Source organism: Gopherus flavomarginatus, chromosome 22, assembly GCF_025201925.1.
Source record: "Gopherus flavomarginatus isolate rGopFla2 chromosome 22, rGopFla2.mat.asm, whole genome shotgun sequence".
NCBI classification, from domain to species: domain Eukaryota; kingdom Metazoa; phylum Chordata; order Testudines; family Testudinidae; genus Gopherus; species Gopherus flavomarginatus.
The window spans coordinates 3512775-3530429 of NC_066638.1; the positions used below are offsets into that span (position 1 = coordinate 3512775).

General features: G+C 46.9%; 1 protein-coding gene across 4 annotated transcripts in view; it reads right to left on the reverse strand.

Annotated features, from left to right (window-relative positions):
* Positions 1-4964: 4964 nt before the first annotated feature.
* LOC127039223 (protein argonaute-1) overlaps positions 4965-17655 on the reverse strand; it is a 51065-nt gene continuing 38374 nt past the window's right edge. For all 4 annotated transcript variants that reach the window (XM_050932548.1, XM_050932551.1, XM_050932550.1 and 1 more), the window contains 5 exons: positions 15018-15212; positions 13671-13805; positions 12361-12462; positions 10693-10892; positions 4965-9802 (listed from right to left, as the gene is read on the reverse strand). In XM_050932548.1, the coding sequence (XP_050788505.1) occupies positions 9694-9802; positions 10693-10892; positions 12361-12462; positions 13671-13805; positions 15018-15212 (741 nt within the window). In that variant the 3' untranslated portion in view covers positions 4965-9693. The remainder of the gene's footprint in view (positions 9803-10692; positions 10893-12360; positions 12463-13670; positions 13806-15017; positions 15213-17655) is intronic.

Here is a 17655-nt window from a genome sequence, read left to right on the forward strand (position 1 = left end):
TACACACAAAATGTTTGCGTTGGAGCTCAAAGAGTTGCCAAAGCTGCTACAATTGTAATTGGGTAAGCAAGGCTCACACCCACTGCATGCTGCACCAAATTGCTCTGCACTTCTGCAGCGACAGCACAGATAGCACTGACATTTTAGTTGTGCCTGGCAAAAACCCACAAATACCCTCAGTATTCCTCCACTGCCCTCCCTGCTTAAGGCTCTGCACTCAAATCCGTATGCTAACTCACTTCTGAAACTAAGCATTTGCATTATATATTTATATATATAATGGGTGAAATCTGAGTGCTTATGGCAGAAGAGTGGACGAGGAACTACTGGGAAAGCAGATGTACCCAGTGAAACTGCAGTGGTGCAGGGAGCGTTCTGTGTGAATGCAGTGGACTTGGTACAGCTCAAACAGGATGGCTAGTCACAATACAATTCTCTAGTGTAGACAAGGCTAAGATACCAAGCACCTCTGCCAGCCCATTGGGTTTTTGCTACCACAGATACCCAATGGGGAACATACCTACAGCTAAGGGCCTTTGAACAAGCTTGCCGAGGGCATCAGTTGTATAAATGAAGGAGTAACAGTCATTGTGGAATGCAGGAAGCAGAGACAAAGCAACAAGCTGAGGAACAGGAAAGATTTTGTGGAGGCATAATGCCAGTGCTGGAAGAGATGCCACGCCTAAGAGGAACTGAGTCAGAGGGAAGAGCAGGGGCAGTCAAGTTCAGGGAGCGAGAGAGACGCTGACTCCTCCCCAACAGTAGACAGAGAACCACTCCACGCAGTAGTGCAGTTTAGAGAATGATCTTTGTTTCCTGGACCCTAGTCTATAACATGGGTCTGTTATACTCCTGCCACCTGGCCATCAGTAGCCACAGCTTCCAGGGGCTGCTACTACTACAATGATTACAAGATGTCCCCTAAAACTGAATATTTGGACTATGCCATAAGCTTACACTGGCTCCTTCATCCATTTTAAGCAAATCCCTGAACTGTGCTACAAGCTTGGCCTAGACCAAAGAACTCGAGTGATGAAGATGGTCTTTAGATATTCACAACACAACCTTAACACTGACCTTTGGGTTATCTTCATATTGTTCCACTTGTGCAAGACTCCTGAGAGGCTGGGGAATCAGTTTGACAAGGATAAAGGTTAGTCCCTTTTAATATTGAACCTGCAAGATTTTCCAAAGCCTGCCAAGACTTCAGGCTCACCATAAGCCTAAAAAAAGACAATGTACCAAGGCATTGAAGAAGCATTCTCCACTAAGATCAACAACTTGAAGTGGAGAACTAGTTTGCAATCCCACAATCCACTAGTGCAGTCAGCCACTCACTTGAAACAGAACTCAACAGCTGCATTGGAAAAGCCGCCACTACTGTATCTAGACTGAGCAAGAGGGTCTGGCAAAACAACTGACAGAACACACAAAGATCTGTGCGTATCATGCATGTGTTATCAGCACACTTTTGTATGGGAGCGAGGCATGGACCTTATATTCTCATCAGAAAGAGGTTCAAGAGCTTTCATGTGCGGTGCCTTTGTCGAAACTTTGGAATCTCCTGGAGGAACAGTGTCACCAACACTGAGGTACTCAAATGGGCCAGCAAACCCAGCATGCAAACACTCCTCTAACAGAGACACCTCTGCTGGCTCGGGCATGTGTATTGAATGAATGATGGGTGCATCCCAAAGGACATCCTCTGTGGCGAACTGACATCTGGAGAAAGACCCAAAGGATGCGTGCAAGCGAGACCTCAAAGAAAGGGATGAGAGTGTGAATAACGGGGAAGATCACACTGAAGACCGCAGCTTTTATTGAACAGTGTGTGCTCTAGAGTAGGTGCAGGGACTCCCTCGCACCTACAGAAGCAAAGCAGATGAAACAAGATGTACTGCTAAACATGCTTTAGATTTTCCACAGACCTTCACTGCTGCCTTACACAGTGGGAGTTGCATCATTAGCAGCATTTATCCTCTGCTTGGAAAGCTATTCACTGTAGGAAAACTGCTGTGCAATATTAATGAGGTAAGTCTCGTTATAGGTTCGACCAGCTCTGCACCTCTCAGCTGCTTTTTGGACACAAGGTCACATTTCCGAATTTTAATTTAGGGGGTGCCCATTTCAAACAGGGCTTTTCAGTTGAGCACTGCTCAGCCTGGCAAGTCTGGGTGAGTGGAGCTCCTAGGGAAGATGGTTACAGCACGGGAGAATGTCTCAAACACTAGGAGTGGAGCTTCAGAGCGTAGCTCTCAGAGAACACAAGTTACAGGATCTAGACTTTGCTCATGGTACTAAGAGTGTCAGCTGCCCCCACTGGCGCTGGTTGGATCAAGTTTGCGCTTCACACCCGTTAATCCAAGAATTACATGGTAAAATGAGTCAAACTGGAAACTAAAAGCAAACATTCTCTTTCCCTAACTGACGTCCTGAGAGGAGCCTGTTCTCCCCTCAGTTTAAGAGTAACTCTTATCACTAACAAGCCCGCTGGGTACATTCAGTTGAGGAAGAACAGAGCTTACCACCTGCACACATTTTAAAGTCATGCAAGCGCTTGAGTTTCTGCAGTTTACATGAATACTGTCACCACAACCAGGGGTGTTTCTGTAAGGAGACCATTTGTTAACACAAGGTTGCAGCTTTTTTCTAAAAGTTAATTTCCATCCACCTGACAAAGGACACAAGCTGAAGCTGAATTTTATTCTTTATCCACTTCAGCGTAAGAGGTGGCTTTTTTTCTGAAGTAGGCACAATTCTGAACACAGAGTTTAGAGATTTTAATAGTTAGGATCATCCTGACCAAAATACATTTTGTTCCTTTATGAAAGGGAAAGTACTAATGACCAAAAAAACTGTTTACATTTAATAACGGTATTTTACAAATTCCCTTTATAATAAGTAACAATTAAACACTTCTCTTGAGCTTGAGGATTCCATTAATACCTTATATAGTTCCACATTCCAATATATTTAATTCGGCTGACCATCGGCATCTCACTCAATAAACGCTTCCTAAGAGCAGTGTGTATCAGCACTAAGGTGGCCTACCGGCATCTTCACTATCAACCCATAATTCAGAAGCTCCCAACCCCTGAAAATTCACTCCACACTAAACCTTGGAATATCCCAAGTTTCAGACAATGTCCCCCTGCCCCTTCTCTGGGTCAGCAGTTCAAGGTCATGGTGCGTTTCCGGAACCTGATTTATTTAATATATAGCCCAGGCCTTTAATTTCACTGCTGGTTAGTTCAGAAGACAAACCAGGGTTTTAAGGATTAAGAATAGCAGATGCTAACTACCACTTGGAAACTGGCACGCGTCCGGTCCATTTTTTCAGTACTTTAGACCCATTCATCTAAACGGGACCCACTCCTGCAAACCTTACTGTCATGAATAGTCCCTTTGAAATTGCAGGACAAACCCCTACTTTGGATTATGGTTTAGTAAAATAGATACAGCACAAGGAAGTAGCAGGACAAAGATTTGTAAGAGTACTGCAGAGGCATCCACTCAAAAATACACGGTAAAGCAACTGTTCCCTATGCTGTGGCTTGACAGTTAGCAAGTAATTGCTTGTGTGGTTATTAGCAACCAATCAACTCCTTAGTTTAGAAAGGGCCTTATGTTATTCAATAAATCACAATTACAGTTCACCCACTACATTCAGTTTTAAAAGTGATGTCAATACATAGAGAGAGGGCAAACCACCACTAGCACCAAGTACCTCATTAAGAGAGAAACTACCTACTTTCACAGACCCCAGGCACTAAGGTGCATTGCTCTTGGCTGCTGAGGGGATTAAGTAGTTCATAAAGAATCCTGAAGATGGAAAGTGCTAAATATTGTGAGGTATCAGAGAGGTAGTTGTGTTAGCCTGGATCTGTAAAAAGCGACAAAGAGCCCTGTGGCACCTTATAGACTAACAGACGTATTGGAGCATGAGCTTTTGTGGATGAATACTCACTTTGTCAGACAGGTATTATAAAATGGCACAAATCTAGAGAATGAGATTACACATAGAAACGCAAATGAAGCCTGAAATCAGTTGTTTATGCATCTTGAAGCCAGTGATGTGGGATAAGAAATCTAGTATATGGAATGCAGTGCAGCTAATCTCTGTCTTAGCTGCATACTTAAATTGGAGGTCTCCCCTCTACCAAAACCTTGTTTGCCCAGGGAAGATCTATGACCTTGTTCTATCTGGCTGGATGAGGTTTCACGGTACACTTTACCAACTGTACTGTTCTGGAACTTACAAGAAATAAAAAAATATCCTGTGGGAAGATGTAAATTACACAAATGGAAGGGAACTCCTGAGCCAAGGACCAAATATATTCAAACTAATATTTAAATATTATGGCTTTCCCAAGTTGGGTTTTGTAATTAAAGTCATAACAAAAATCCACAGAACATGTATTTGCCTGTATATTACCTGTCTGGAAACCATTAACATCAAGTGATATTGGGATCACAAGCAAAATAATTCTGGAACAAGTTACCTTTCCAGTGACGTACACTGCTAGGAGTTCAAGTCTAACTGGACTCAGCATTGCCACAGAGAGGGGACACTTATTAATAAACTTGGATTAGTTACCACAGTACAGGAAATTTTAAGAGAACTATTTGCATTTTTTTCCTCTCATGAAATTAAAACAGACTGGAAACCAAGGAGACTTGGGACCCCTGGAGTATTTGATGCAATCCAAGTACAGCTGAGTATTTTTGTTTGTACCTGAGCTCTTCTCGATTATGCTTTTACCACTTTGTATATGTGGTTGTCCCCAGGGGGTTCTCCCTGGCTTTCACTCAGCAGTACCACCCCAACATAACAACATTGCTTTTATTTATTAGGTCTTCTGCCAACAGTTACAGAATCAGACACTGGGGACTGTACAGTTAAAATTGCAAGCATAAATCAGAACCAAGGCAAAAAATCCACAGAAGCAATAAAACAATATAAATACAGTGTTCTGGAACTCTTTAATTCATTTTTTTAATAAAGAGGTGGTTATGTATTTTCTTTTGGCCTAATCCAAGGATATCATTACTCTTTACCAATCTTAATTCCCCTCATACAAAAATTGATATTCAACCTTTAAAATATAAGCCATTATTTTCTTTACAAAATAAGTTGTGCTGCTGCTTGTTTTTTTTAATAAGTACTGTACATCAACTGTTCATATCTATTTAACAAATGGACCATACAAAGTTCAATCTAAAGCAAACACACAAACACAAGGAAAAGAAAAAAAACAAACCAAATCGAGTGTCTTGTGAACATCTATGTACAGTTCAACAATTGCTTGAATAAGGAGGTACAAAAGGGGTTAGAAATTGAACACAAAAGCACTGGAGTCCCCTACAGTTTTCTTTCACAGATATTTTGAAGTGCAAATCACAAGCACAAGATATGTATTTCACTTTTTTATTGCTGTTCTGCTGTCTCGCTTCCCCTCCCAAAAAGAATCAACCCATTCTTCTATTTGCACTAATTTTCCAAAAAGAAAACGTTTCATTTTTGCAGTGAACACTTGAGCTTATAAAGGTTCAAGCTTTTCAATACTAAGTATCAGAGCATCTCAGACTTGCAAATATCAGAACACCCTCTCTGTCCGCCTCCAAGTTCTTCTGAGGTATGTTCTGCCCTCAGACACCCCTAGTTGTTCAGATATAAGCATAATGTAAACAAGCTCATTAAACGGCTGACAGTTAAATTGAAGTTATTCTGTCTCCCACAGAACTGCAAGCACTTGGCAGTTTCCAGTTGTACACGGGACATGTGCATATTCAGAAAGTCACAGGAGCGGGATGTGTTGCTTACATGGGATTTGTTCCTAACTCTACATCGTGATATGTATATGGGTTAACACCTATCTGCTGTGGGCAGTAAAACACAGCACCCCAACATGCAGTTAGTTCTTTATACTTCAGACAACAAAAGGGTAGAAATACAGAATACTGAAGCCATGTTAAAGGTACAGTGCATAATCCAATCTACATAACATGCAGGTAAATCTAACCCATTGAAATGTCTTGGAAATGGAAACATGGTTCAGAGGGCACAGCAACTACAAAATTTATTTCATTTTTTTATTGATTTAAAATTCAACGTGCATAGGGTGAGATAAGGGCAGAACATGGTCTGCAAAGTTTTCAGTGGAGCACTTTATGAGTGTTATAACTATAAAGGGAAGGGAACGGCCCTCCTGTGTGTAACACTATAAAATCCCTCATGGCCAGAGACACCAAAATCCTTTTACCTGGAAAGGTTAAGGAGCTCAGGAAACCTGGCTGACACCTGACCCAAAGGACCAATAAGGGGACAAGATACTTTCACATCTTGGTGGGGGGAAGGCTTTTGTTTGTGCTCTTTGTTCTGGGGGTTGTTCGCTCTTGGGACTAAGAGGGACCAGACATCAATCCAGGCTCTCCCAAATCTTTGTGAACCAGTCTCTCATATTTCAAACCTGTAAGTAACAGCCAGGTTTTCTGAGCTTCTTAAACCCTTTCCAGGTAAAAGGATTTTGGTGTCTCTAGCCACGAGGGATTTTATAGTATTGCACACAGGAGAGCTGTTCCCTTCCCTTTATAGTTATGGCAACGAGCCATGAAGCTTTCGTGTAGTTATAAAAGTTGTTAAAACCAGGTCCTACACTGGTGTGTCTTCACTCACAGTTCTCTATGAACAGCCACCTGACAAATGAGTGCAAATCTTAAGGTCCATTTTACATTTCAAGTCTTAGTTAAAAAAATGTTACAGAGCAACAGGCTGTTTGTGCCTGTAAATGCCCACACACTGATTTCAAATGGTTAAAACCGGCATGTGCTATGCCACAGCTACTAAAAGACATTTCAGCATTCCAGACCCAACTAAAACATTAACAAAAATAAAATTAGAAACCAAAAACCTTTGACCTTACAACAGCAGCAAGGTATGTTCACTTGTAATGCTGGTGAATGAACTGAGTTTCAAAGAGAACCTCAACCTAAGCACAGATGTGCAGAACATATGGAAAGACACACAACAACGTGTGACCTAAACTCAAACCCAATTTTTATCCTTAATTAGGAGCTTACTACTACAAGATTGGGTGGGTTTATCCCCTCTGGGATCATCCTTTCAAATAATACCAAGTGGAGTTCTGGGAATGGAGTTGAGAGGTGCTGACTGTGTGTCACTATGCAGGCACTTCTATAAAGGAATGTAGGCTTCTCACTTAGTGGTGATGCATTCCCTACTCTCTGGACCCCCACAGAGGGTTGGGTATTCGACCAACCATGACCACCACCTAGGCTCCCGCCTCTGCCCATGCAGATGTACAGCAGTGGAGTTTAATACAAGATGGAAAGCAGACTATGATCCAAACACTGTAGTCTTGAAAAGTACAACGGTTCTAGATTTAGGTTCTTCACACAGTATGGCACTGGAGGGCTCAAGAGTTAGTTTGCATAGCAGACTGATCTTTTAATTCTTAACAAACATGGTACCCAATTGGGGGGGAGAGGGGAGGAGATACAAATAATTTATTGTATTAGAATAGAGCGCGATGGTCAACCTGATCAAAATTGATTTTATGAACTACTAGCAAGGCAAGTTGAAATATCAAAAGGTATGAAACAAAATGTGTTTCTAGTAATGGATATAGGTGGAGTACAATATTTGCTAGGCTTTTAAAACTGGTTCACTTTGGCAGTAAAATCGCTCCCCTTGTCAGTCCAGTAACTGGCTGGACAAAGTGTTCCTTCTCCTGAAGAAAATTTGTGGTGCATGATTAAATATTAAACTGGGATAACCTGCCCATTTACTGTAATTAATGAGTAGCTACCGCAGCTTTCCATGCAAGGGTCATTCCGTACAGCAAAATGAGTTTAAAATACCGTCAGCGTGTTACTGGGGGCGGGGGGGAGAAGACCACACTTTTTTCTTATTATGACACAAATCAGTAGGAAATTCCCAGTGACAGTAAAATTCATTTCATTCTTCACAATGATGAACAATCTGGCAGCATTTCAGATTTTAAAACCCCCGTGCATGAAACCAGTAACATCTGTGGTAAAAAGAGCAGCAATACCTAGCAGCGAAACTACCACAACAGTTTGAACATGCTGGAGTTGGACAGGTAGTAACTTAGAAAGCACACAGCCCATAAAGACGTAATGGATATACATGACGTACAGGAGATACACTAGAACAGGGGTCGGCAACCTTTCAGAGGTGCTGTGCCAAGTCTTCATTTATTCACTCTAATTTAAGGTTTCGCGTGCCAGTAATACATTTTAACGTTTTTAGAAGGTCTCTTTCTATAAGTCTATAATACGTAACTAAACTATTGTTGTATGTAAAAGTAAATAAAGTATTAAAAATGTTTAAGAAGCTTAATTTAAAATTAAATTAAAATGCAGAGCCCCCCCCCCCCGACTAGTGGCCAGGACCCGGGCAGTGTGAGTGCTGCTGAAAATCAGCTCGCGTGCCGCCTTCGGCACGTGTGCCATAGGTTGCCGACCCCTGCACTAGAACATAACAAAGGAATACCCCACAGCTCCATGGACTGCAGTTAGTAATACACTCATTGGACAGGAAATACTATCAATCTCTGGCATGAACATACAAAGTCTCAGGAAGTGCAGTGATGTAAACTCTGACAATGTTAATGACTTGTGAATTTTGGCAACAGACTTCATACCGTATAAAAATAATGCTTAGTAAAAAAAATCCCGACGTGTTCATCATTATAGAAATTCAGGAAAAAAAAATACTAATCTGGGGATTTCTGTCCTCATGGGATGAATGCCCCCATTTGTCAGAAATGCAGTTTTAAATAACAAAGTAGTACACTGGAAACAAAAACGGGTCAGCAGCTATTCAACTTGTCCTATATGAAAGTGCACGTCTTTCAATGGAGTTTAACCATTGTGAGGTTGTGATCTAACACCAACTGTAACTTTATGAATATAAAATCAACTCCTTTGGATGGAAATATGGACCACCACCAAGACAAGAGTCCTATATTTTTTCCTTACAAGATAAAAACGTTGAAATTTTGCAGCATCGTAGTAAGGCACTCACCCAAGGAAAAGTCTGTGACTGTTGCTTCAAATGGAAGCAGCTAACTAGCTTTTAACATAAGGAAGACAGATTTCATCAGTTCGGAGCTAAGTGCTAGGGTGCCTTACGTTACGTGGGGGGCAAATGTTAGTGTTAGAATTTTTCTATAAACTAGTTTTTTTCCTTAACCCATTAAAGCATCTTGTATCCTAAAATATTAGTTTATAAATCTAGTCTTCTGTTTAAGGCTCTAAAAATCCCCCCACCCCACCCCCAAAATACCAACCAGCATCTGTTTGGCAATGGAGGACCAATTCCTTTGTTTTGCAGTCTGAAGTCTATAGTGTATTGCATTTTAAAATGAAAACCTGCTTCTGTTTCCATTTTATCCCTTCTTTAAACACCTTCACTGGTTTGGTCAGGTGAAGATTTGCAAAACCAGAAAAATAATCAGTCTCTTCCCATACTACGAAGGGGTCTGGTCTCTCTCCTTCCGCACGTGGTGTTGGTCTCCTGCCTCAAGTGACGCTGCCTGCCCTGCAGTGATTCTCATTGGAACAAACAAGGTGTCTCAATGCTTCCTTTTTTGTATGGCTCCTACAAATCTGAAAGCTTTCTTGAATGAGGTAAGAAAAGTTAGGCTTTCAAGCAAAGTACATGGTACGCAAAGTGTCCTGATGAACTTGCACAGCCTTTGCCAGGGCCTGCGGGTCTCTGCCGTTGCTCTGTCCAGATATATGGCTGCCCTCTCCGCTGAAAATGCAAAACACACAATTGGATCATTAAAGCGTCGAGAGCCCGTCAAGGATCAGGGCCCAGTGCACTAGGTGCTATAGAGGGCTCAGAGTGTCAGTAAGTGACAAGAGTCAGCAGCTATAGCGAGCGGTGGGCTGGGGAGCCCAAGGTAACTCAGGTGGCTAAGATCAGCGTCAAGCAGTGGTCACAGCTCACCAGCTGCGTGTCAATAGTTATAGAGTCCCAGATCCCCAGTCGTGCATCACCATGCAGAACTCGAGATTTCCTATCCCACAGTGGAAAGGGCTGGACTCTGTCCCTGGGGTCATGACCCAGGAACGTGCTCTTCAGCCCATTCACACTGGGTAGACGGGCCAAAGCGGCAAAGGAGCTAAAAGTTCTGGCTCCAGCTCGGGGAGGGATTCCCCTAGCACAGGCACCTGCCTTTTGAGAACCCCTCAACAAGCCCCTGTCTGTCAAGGGGTGGCCCCACCGCATGCAGGATGGAGGCCCCCAGGGCAAAGCAGCAAGGCTGACGTAACTCAGACAGGCCCCCAGGGCTGTCTAGATTCGTCTGGCAGCCACTCCATCCCTCAGAGCAGCTCAGGATCAGCATGGCACAAAGGAAGACAAAGCCATTTTAGCATCCCCTGTCCTGAGGCTGAGAGCTCTGTGCCCCCTAGGTCTGCTGCAGAGCAAAACCAGTACTGCCCCAGCATACACGTGCTGAGACCCAAAAACCAGCTGGCTTCTTGTCCTAGCGCGGACCTGAACGAATGACTGATGGACTCTTCTCTGGCCTCACCCCACACTGCCCACCGTGGAAGGCTCCTCTAGAGGCCATCTGGCAGACGGCTAAGGTGGTGTCATACAGCCCGTGAGCGTCTCTGTGCAGCGGCACCACTCACCTGTCATGCTCTTTGTCCACTAGGTGGTACCGCGCCCTGAATGCCACCAATCTGGCATAATATGCTGGTGCTGGGATGGAGACTGAGCGGGTGCAGCGCACGTAGGTGTGGCAGAGCTGGTACGTAAGGATCTGCAGCTCATCTGCTGTAAACCGGTTGTCGTCCCAGAGGACGTAGTAATGGGAAGGTCTGCTCGTACCCTGGGAAGGAGGAGAGGGGGAGGAGTTGGCGTTGCCGTCTGAGCGCGTCTTGTGATCAGAACCAGAGGTGGGCAGCTGAAAGGAAGTACATGTGCCCTCCCACCCACCTGATCTAACTGGGAACCTGGCCAAAAGTCTGAGCAGGAGAGAGAAATCCAAAGGCTGCACTGAAAGATGCTTTTTGCATGGGAACAAGCTGCAGAGCTGACAAAACAGCTGGGGAAACAGATGCCCCAGTGTCAGCTCTCTCTGTACAGGCCTGGCAGAGCTTCTTTCGCAAGATTCCACACAGATGAGAACGCGACGCAGCCTAGGCGTTAGATCAGCCAAGGGGAGTTGGGCCCCTGTGTTCTATCCCTGAGACTGCCAGTGTCTGGAACAAGGCAGCTTGGCGATCGGTGGGTGAATGAATATAATGCGAAGCACTAACTGCAGCTGGCCAGCCCACCCCCTCTCCCTACCCCACAGAGCCAGTGCATCTGGGGCAAGTCGTTGCGGTGGTGCCCAGGCTGGAATAAACTCCTGACCCTTCGCATTGGAAGCTGTATCCTAGTGTATTTGGCCAGTGACTCCCTCCAGCTCCTCAGAAGCCAGAAGCCTCCTGTCCTTGGAGTGCGAGAAAGGAAGCTAAAAAGCCTCCCGCATGGAAGCAGCTGTAAGCACCAGCGGAGTTACTGCAGCCTGCAGCGCTCTCAGCTGCCAATGCAACATCAGAATATTCATGGCCCCTTAAAACCAGCTGCAGAGCAGACTCCCTCTGCTTCAGTAGCTGCTGGAATGGCACTTTCCCTGCCCAGACTCCATGCAAGGACGGGTTTCCAGGTCCTTCCTGACAATCAGCAGCATCAGCAGGAAGTCAGAGCCAGAAAACCCAAGTGAGCCTGGGAAGCACAGGAACCCAACTGAGGCGTTTTCAGCGGGGCTGGCACTTTGGGCTGACTGTTTCCCAGGACATCCTAGGAAGAGGAGAACTAGAAGCTGCAGGTTGCTGCAAACCAGCCTCTACACAGTATTCTGCTCCCTGGGATAAACTGAAATCCTAAAGGCCAAGAACGACAGAGCTGAGCAGTTAAGAACAGAGTACCCTTTGCTGACCCGGACAGAAATATTAAGCAAGTCTCCCCTGAGATGGGCAAAGGCCTCCTCCCCTCTGCAGAAATATCCCACAGCAACTCTGCTCAGCAACTAGGGAGAGAACAGAACACCCTCACCCACACACTGTATCCAGTTGAAGCCACAGGGGCAGAAACCAACAGATTTCTCCCCACTGGAATCTGGCCAGGGCCCTAGCGTTACTGGCCATTGCTGGGGAAAGGGAGGTTGGGATCTTTAATGAGGAGGATTGGACAAGGCAGGGAGACTGTAGCTGATCTGCTAAGGGTGCTGGGCAGTCAGCAAACAACCTCTCAGGCCCTGAGAGAAGGAAGCCCCAGATAGTGTTGCCTCGCTCAGGCTTGGGACGCGGTACCTGAATGCCTGCATGACTGCACAGGTAGAAGTCAAACTCGAACGGGTGGGTGATGTTCGTATCCACAGTTGTTCCAGCCGGGATGTTCCCGCTCTTGCCAATCTGCAGAGATTGAACCGAGACCCAAGCACTGTATCCTCTGGTTACCTGCAGCGGCACAGCCCCGGGTCTGTCCCATACACCCCGCCCCCTCCGGATCTCTCAGATTTATACTCCCCTGAGCCTCATGCACAAAGTTAAACAGCTTCATGCCTGGCAGGTTCCCAGTGTGACCATTCGTCTCAGCGAGAGCCAGGGACCATTGCTCTCCATGAGTCCACAATGGCAGGTTTCTTCCACAGCAGCTCCACCCTGTAGGGGCCCTTGGCACACTCCCATTGCCCAGTTACAAAACAGGGCTTTGCAGTGCCCCTGACAGGTGCTTCCTGAGTCTCCCCAGCTGGGAAATGGCAGGAAATCAGGCCCTCTGCACGGAGCAGTGAGTGGTAGGCTTGCTAGGGCTCTATGCACACGTGACACCAAAGGACAGTGCAAGGGGTGACGAGATGGAAGCAGAGGGGGAAAGAAGTGCCCCAGCGTTTGCACTTTCCTACTGCAGAAATGGACTTCCAGTGGCCAAAAATTCTAGGGGCTCCACAGAGAGCTTCAATTGCCACATCCCCAGGCACCTCTGTCATGCACCCACATTCCTTCCTATGCCAAGGTCAACAAAAGCCTTTCCCACATCTTCCTTCAGATGGGCCACTGCCAGCTCAGGCTTGGCTCCAAATGTGGGTTTCACTTCGGAACCCTACTAGCAATAGGAGGGTTCCCCTGATTTACTCTTCCCTCTGTACCCCCCTCTCCCCCTCATCGTTCAGAACCCCATCATTGCAGCCAGCACCAGGGAGCGAGAGCCAGGAAGAGAAACGGAGAAGTCCAGCTTTCTGCATCTTGCTGCTTGAACAGCAGGGATCAAACATGTTTTCACAGTCCCTCCATCTTAACTCTGAGCGATTTTAACCCCTCAAGTGATGAAATGCTGAAAAATATTTTCAACCGGACACTTGCTCTTTAAATATCATCCCTAGAGACTCACCTCCTAGGAACATGGAATGCAGGCGAACTGTGCCCAGCCTCTCAAGCCAGCACAAGAGGCTTTGCTACTGCAGCCAGTGTTAGGGTTGCAGGATCTCCTGTGAGGACTGCGCCACTGGTTCATGCTACACTTTCCACACAGGGTTAGGCCAGTTCTTTTCAAGAGGGCTGGTGACCAATCAATCACCCCCATCCCCAAGACGACCTCCCACCTCCAGCCTCGACCGCCTCACCCTTTCGTTCTTATCCGCACAGAAGAGGCGGGTGTGGTGCCGTTTCTGGACAACTATGTATGTGATGCCGGGCTGATAATCCTTCTCCAGTTTGATGCAGGCGTCTCGGATTGCCAGCAGCTCATAGTGAAGAATCTAGAATGAGTGAGAGAACACGGTTCTTCCCCCTCCACTGTTTGGACAGAGCCAACACAGGGACCCCCACACCTTTACGTAGCAGTGCCGGCAAGACAGCAGCTAGTTTGCCACAGGGCAGCTCCTTTATTGTATATTATCAGCCCAGCTTCCCTGGCACTAGCCTTCTCCAACCCAAGCAGGGAGAGGGAGCTTGGCACCGTGCTGCCCTTATAGCCAACACCACTGAAATGAGTAAGGAGCTCAGTGCATATATCCCATGCACGAGGACAGATGTTAAAAAGTCTCAGCTCATATGTTGGGATCATTTCCCCTCCTCTTGTCAGCAAACATGTAACTAGGACTGTTGCCAACTAGACAACTGCATGTCTCATTTCTTCAAACTACTTCTCTGGACCATAGCAGGGAAACCAGAGCTCCCTGGGTCCCCCTTCAGCAGACACAGGAGGCTGCCTCAGATCCCCAGTGCACCCAGTGATAGTTGTTGCCTTTAGACCAGTGTTTCTCAATGGCTAGTCTTCGGGCCGGCACCAGCCCCTGAGCTCTCCCTGACACAGGTTAGGGACGCAGCAAGCTGGACGCTGGTATCAAGAAGGGGGAGAAATGCTGCTTTAGACAATAATTTGGGGGTGGGGAGAGGTGAGAGGCGCACTGATCCCTGCCCTTCTGGCAGCTGTGACTCTTCAAGGAGGAGCGTGCGCTGCGGACGCTGAAAAACAAGGAGGCACCATCAGTCTCTGGGCACTTCTCTATGGAGAGTAGGTGACAGCAGCCACGCACTTGAGCTCTTCACTTCTAGAGACCCAAGTTCATATCCAGCCTCGGGTGACAGGCCAAAGCCAATACAATGACTTCATCCCAGCCTGTCTGTTCTGCTCTGCAAAACCATCCCTCCGCTCTGTGTCTGAGCAGAGAGTGACAGATGTCCAGCATGCCAAGCGTCCGAGACTACTCCAGTTACGATTGTGAAGAGCTGGCAGAGGTGTCCATGCAGACCTTGCCCAGCTCTAGCCAGCACATTCACTCTGCCCTTCCACACAGACAAAAAGAATGTTGCGCACGTAACAAAAAACTAACCCTGGGCTGTGAAATCTGAATGAGGCACGTCTGGAGCTCCTCCTCCAGGTGAGCACCAGCAAATCCACAGGGGAGTGTGTGCAAGGCGCCTCAGCTTAACTGCAGCGCAAGCAGCCTCGCCGACGGGTTCCTTACCTGCGGGAGCTGCCCCTCTGGAACCCCGTCCCGGTAGAAGATGATCCTGGTGGGTTTGAAGCGGGTGGACTTGTAGAACTGAATGAGCAGCTCCCTCACCATGTAGGACAGGTCCTCAATGATCTCCTGCCGAGGGCGCTGGACTCGTACCGTGGCACAGTAACGGCTCGGGTGGGCATCCATGCTGCCCACAACCTGCAGTGACAAAGCAGATGGGCCATGGCAAGCCATTACAAAGAAAAGGGAGAGGGGGAAAGACATGCCTGGCTTGTCATGCTGCCTTAATGGGAACGCCCATGAGCAAGTCCCCTTGGTCAGAGCACCATCCCTCACTCCTGGAGCTCAGAGATAGAAGGAGTGTACAGAGAACCTATATCCAAAAGGAACCACTTCCAACAACCAACAGCCATGAATCCACGATGCTGGTCCACATGTCAGTACTGGGATCTCAGATCACTGCTGCTTCCCTCCTTCCCACCATGGAGCCAAGGCTGCAAAGTGGTCTTCAGAGACACATCAAGGCCGGCTGGACTGAACATGGGACTGGGAGACAAGATAGCAAGCCACATAGCAAGTAGAACATGCCACTCCCAGGAAAAGAAGTTCACAGATCCTTGCTAGGCACGTGCACCTGACAGCTCTGTGGAGGGTTTGCTCGTTGCATTAATATAAATAAGGGAGAGAAGCAGCATGGACTGTGTGTTCCACATTGCCTTCCACAAGTGAATTTACTGTATTCACCCTCTTATTCCCTGTTTAAATCAACGCAACAAAAAAACCTTCTGCAGAACCATCAAGACCTGCAGATGCCTAGCCTGAGGAACTCGGGATCTTCCCGCAGTAACCATCATCTCTCTCCTGGGTAGCCTTCCTCACCCTCCCTTACTGGGCCAAGCGTAAAGGGACATGTGCTGAGTTGGGTAGAGTTGCCCATTTCCATGCCTTTAAGTGCTGTAACAAAACCGTCCCCCTCTGAAAGGGGGTAAGGACATTTACCCATTTTTGCAAAGTGCTTTGAAACCCCGAGAGAAGCAGCTGCACAATGCTACATATCATATTGTCAGGCCAGGGGACAATGATTTCCAGAGAGACAGACCCAGGCTCTCTATTGAAATGCTGCTGCTGCAGCAACAGGTTACATTCAGATCCGTTTAATGACCATCTGAGAGCTAGTTTCTTATCCCATGCCCATCATCATGGTATCTGAGCATCCTGGCAGCATTCTGAGCTGTCCAGGAATGATCAAAGGAAGCATTTCTGCCCAATAACCAACTCTTAGCTGGATAAACATTTTTAAAAGGCATCTGCAGGCCCTTGGACTCTGCTAACCCTCGGTGAACGGTCCTTGAATGCACCCACTCAAGCTCAGAACTACAGAGCATCTCAGAGAGCCAGCAAAATCTGCCTCCGCTGCTTGCTGCTCTTTGGTTCCTAAGGAAGTGACGTGGGTCTGAGTCACCCGTCCCTTCTCCCAGTTGCTAGGCAGCAGTCCTGGCCTGGGTTCCTGCAGGACTGGCAGGGGATTCAGCAAGAACATCCTCTGAACAGGAGACCTTGAAAATGTCAGGGGCAGGAATGCCAAGAGCAGCCACACTCGACTGTGACGCAGCCCTGAGGACGGCGTGAGTCACTGGAGAGGAGTTTGTAACTAGAGAACAAAGCTGCCCTGGAGTCCAGGAAAGGGACGAGGCGGAGGCTGCCACACCACTGATGCTGGAACGATTCTCTCCCCCTATCACGAGGGAGCAACTTCCAAGTCAAGACTTCTCGCCCGAAGAGCTACTGACCCTCTTTCCAAAGGCTCTGAGGCTGCGGCACTTGGGCAGGGTTCAGCAGCATCAATCAGCTGGAGCTGGAGGTGCAATGTCCAGCTGGAGAAGACGCACCCACACTAGCTCTGATCAACCTAGCGGACTAAAAGATGCGCGGCCATGCAAGCATGAAGAACCGGCCGAGTACGTACCAATGCTCGCAGACAGGATCCTACTCAGAGTGACTAGCCCCCATCCTGGCACTTCCGCCTTCGTGGCTCTGCTGCTCTTTTTGACATTAGCCCCATCAGAGCAAACGTGGGTATGTCGACCTGACCTGGAAATTACACTTCCAGCCTCCAGCTCAGATAGACCCTAAGGTAGCCAGTGCCAAGAGGCCACTACTGGAGATAGATGTTCATTGCTATACTATAGCGTGTTTTGGGATTCATGCCCAACCCACCATATCCAGCTGAAACAGACTGAATCCAATTCAGGAGTCATATCGCCCGCTGTCCCCCAGGCTGGGAGGGAACTGCACGTGCCGGAGTAGGGAATTATTTGATGGGAAAGGAGCTTGGAGGCAGGATGTGTTTTTCAGTTAAGTCAAGGGTGTCTACACCATATGGATTGGCACCATTCTATACACTGAATATATCCAGTGCTGTGTCCAAGTGCCTCCTCTAGCAGTCAGGAGCAGGAGCCGAGGAGTGTCAGGACTTGGGGAATCTACTCTCAGCTCTCCTATCATCTCTTTGGTGGCACCAGACAAATTTCAACCTCTCTGGACCACATGTACTTCCTCTGGAAACCTGGATACCAAGACACTCAGGTACCCTACACATGGAACACACCTGATTCTATCCGAGATAAATCTTTAAAATGGG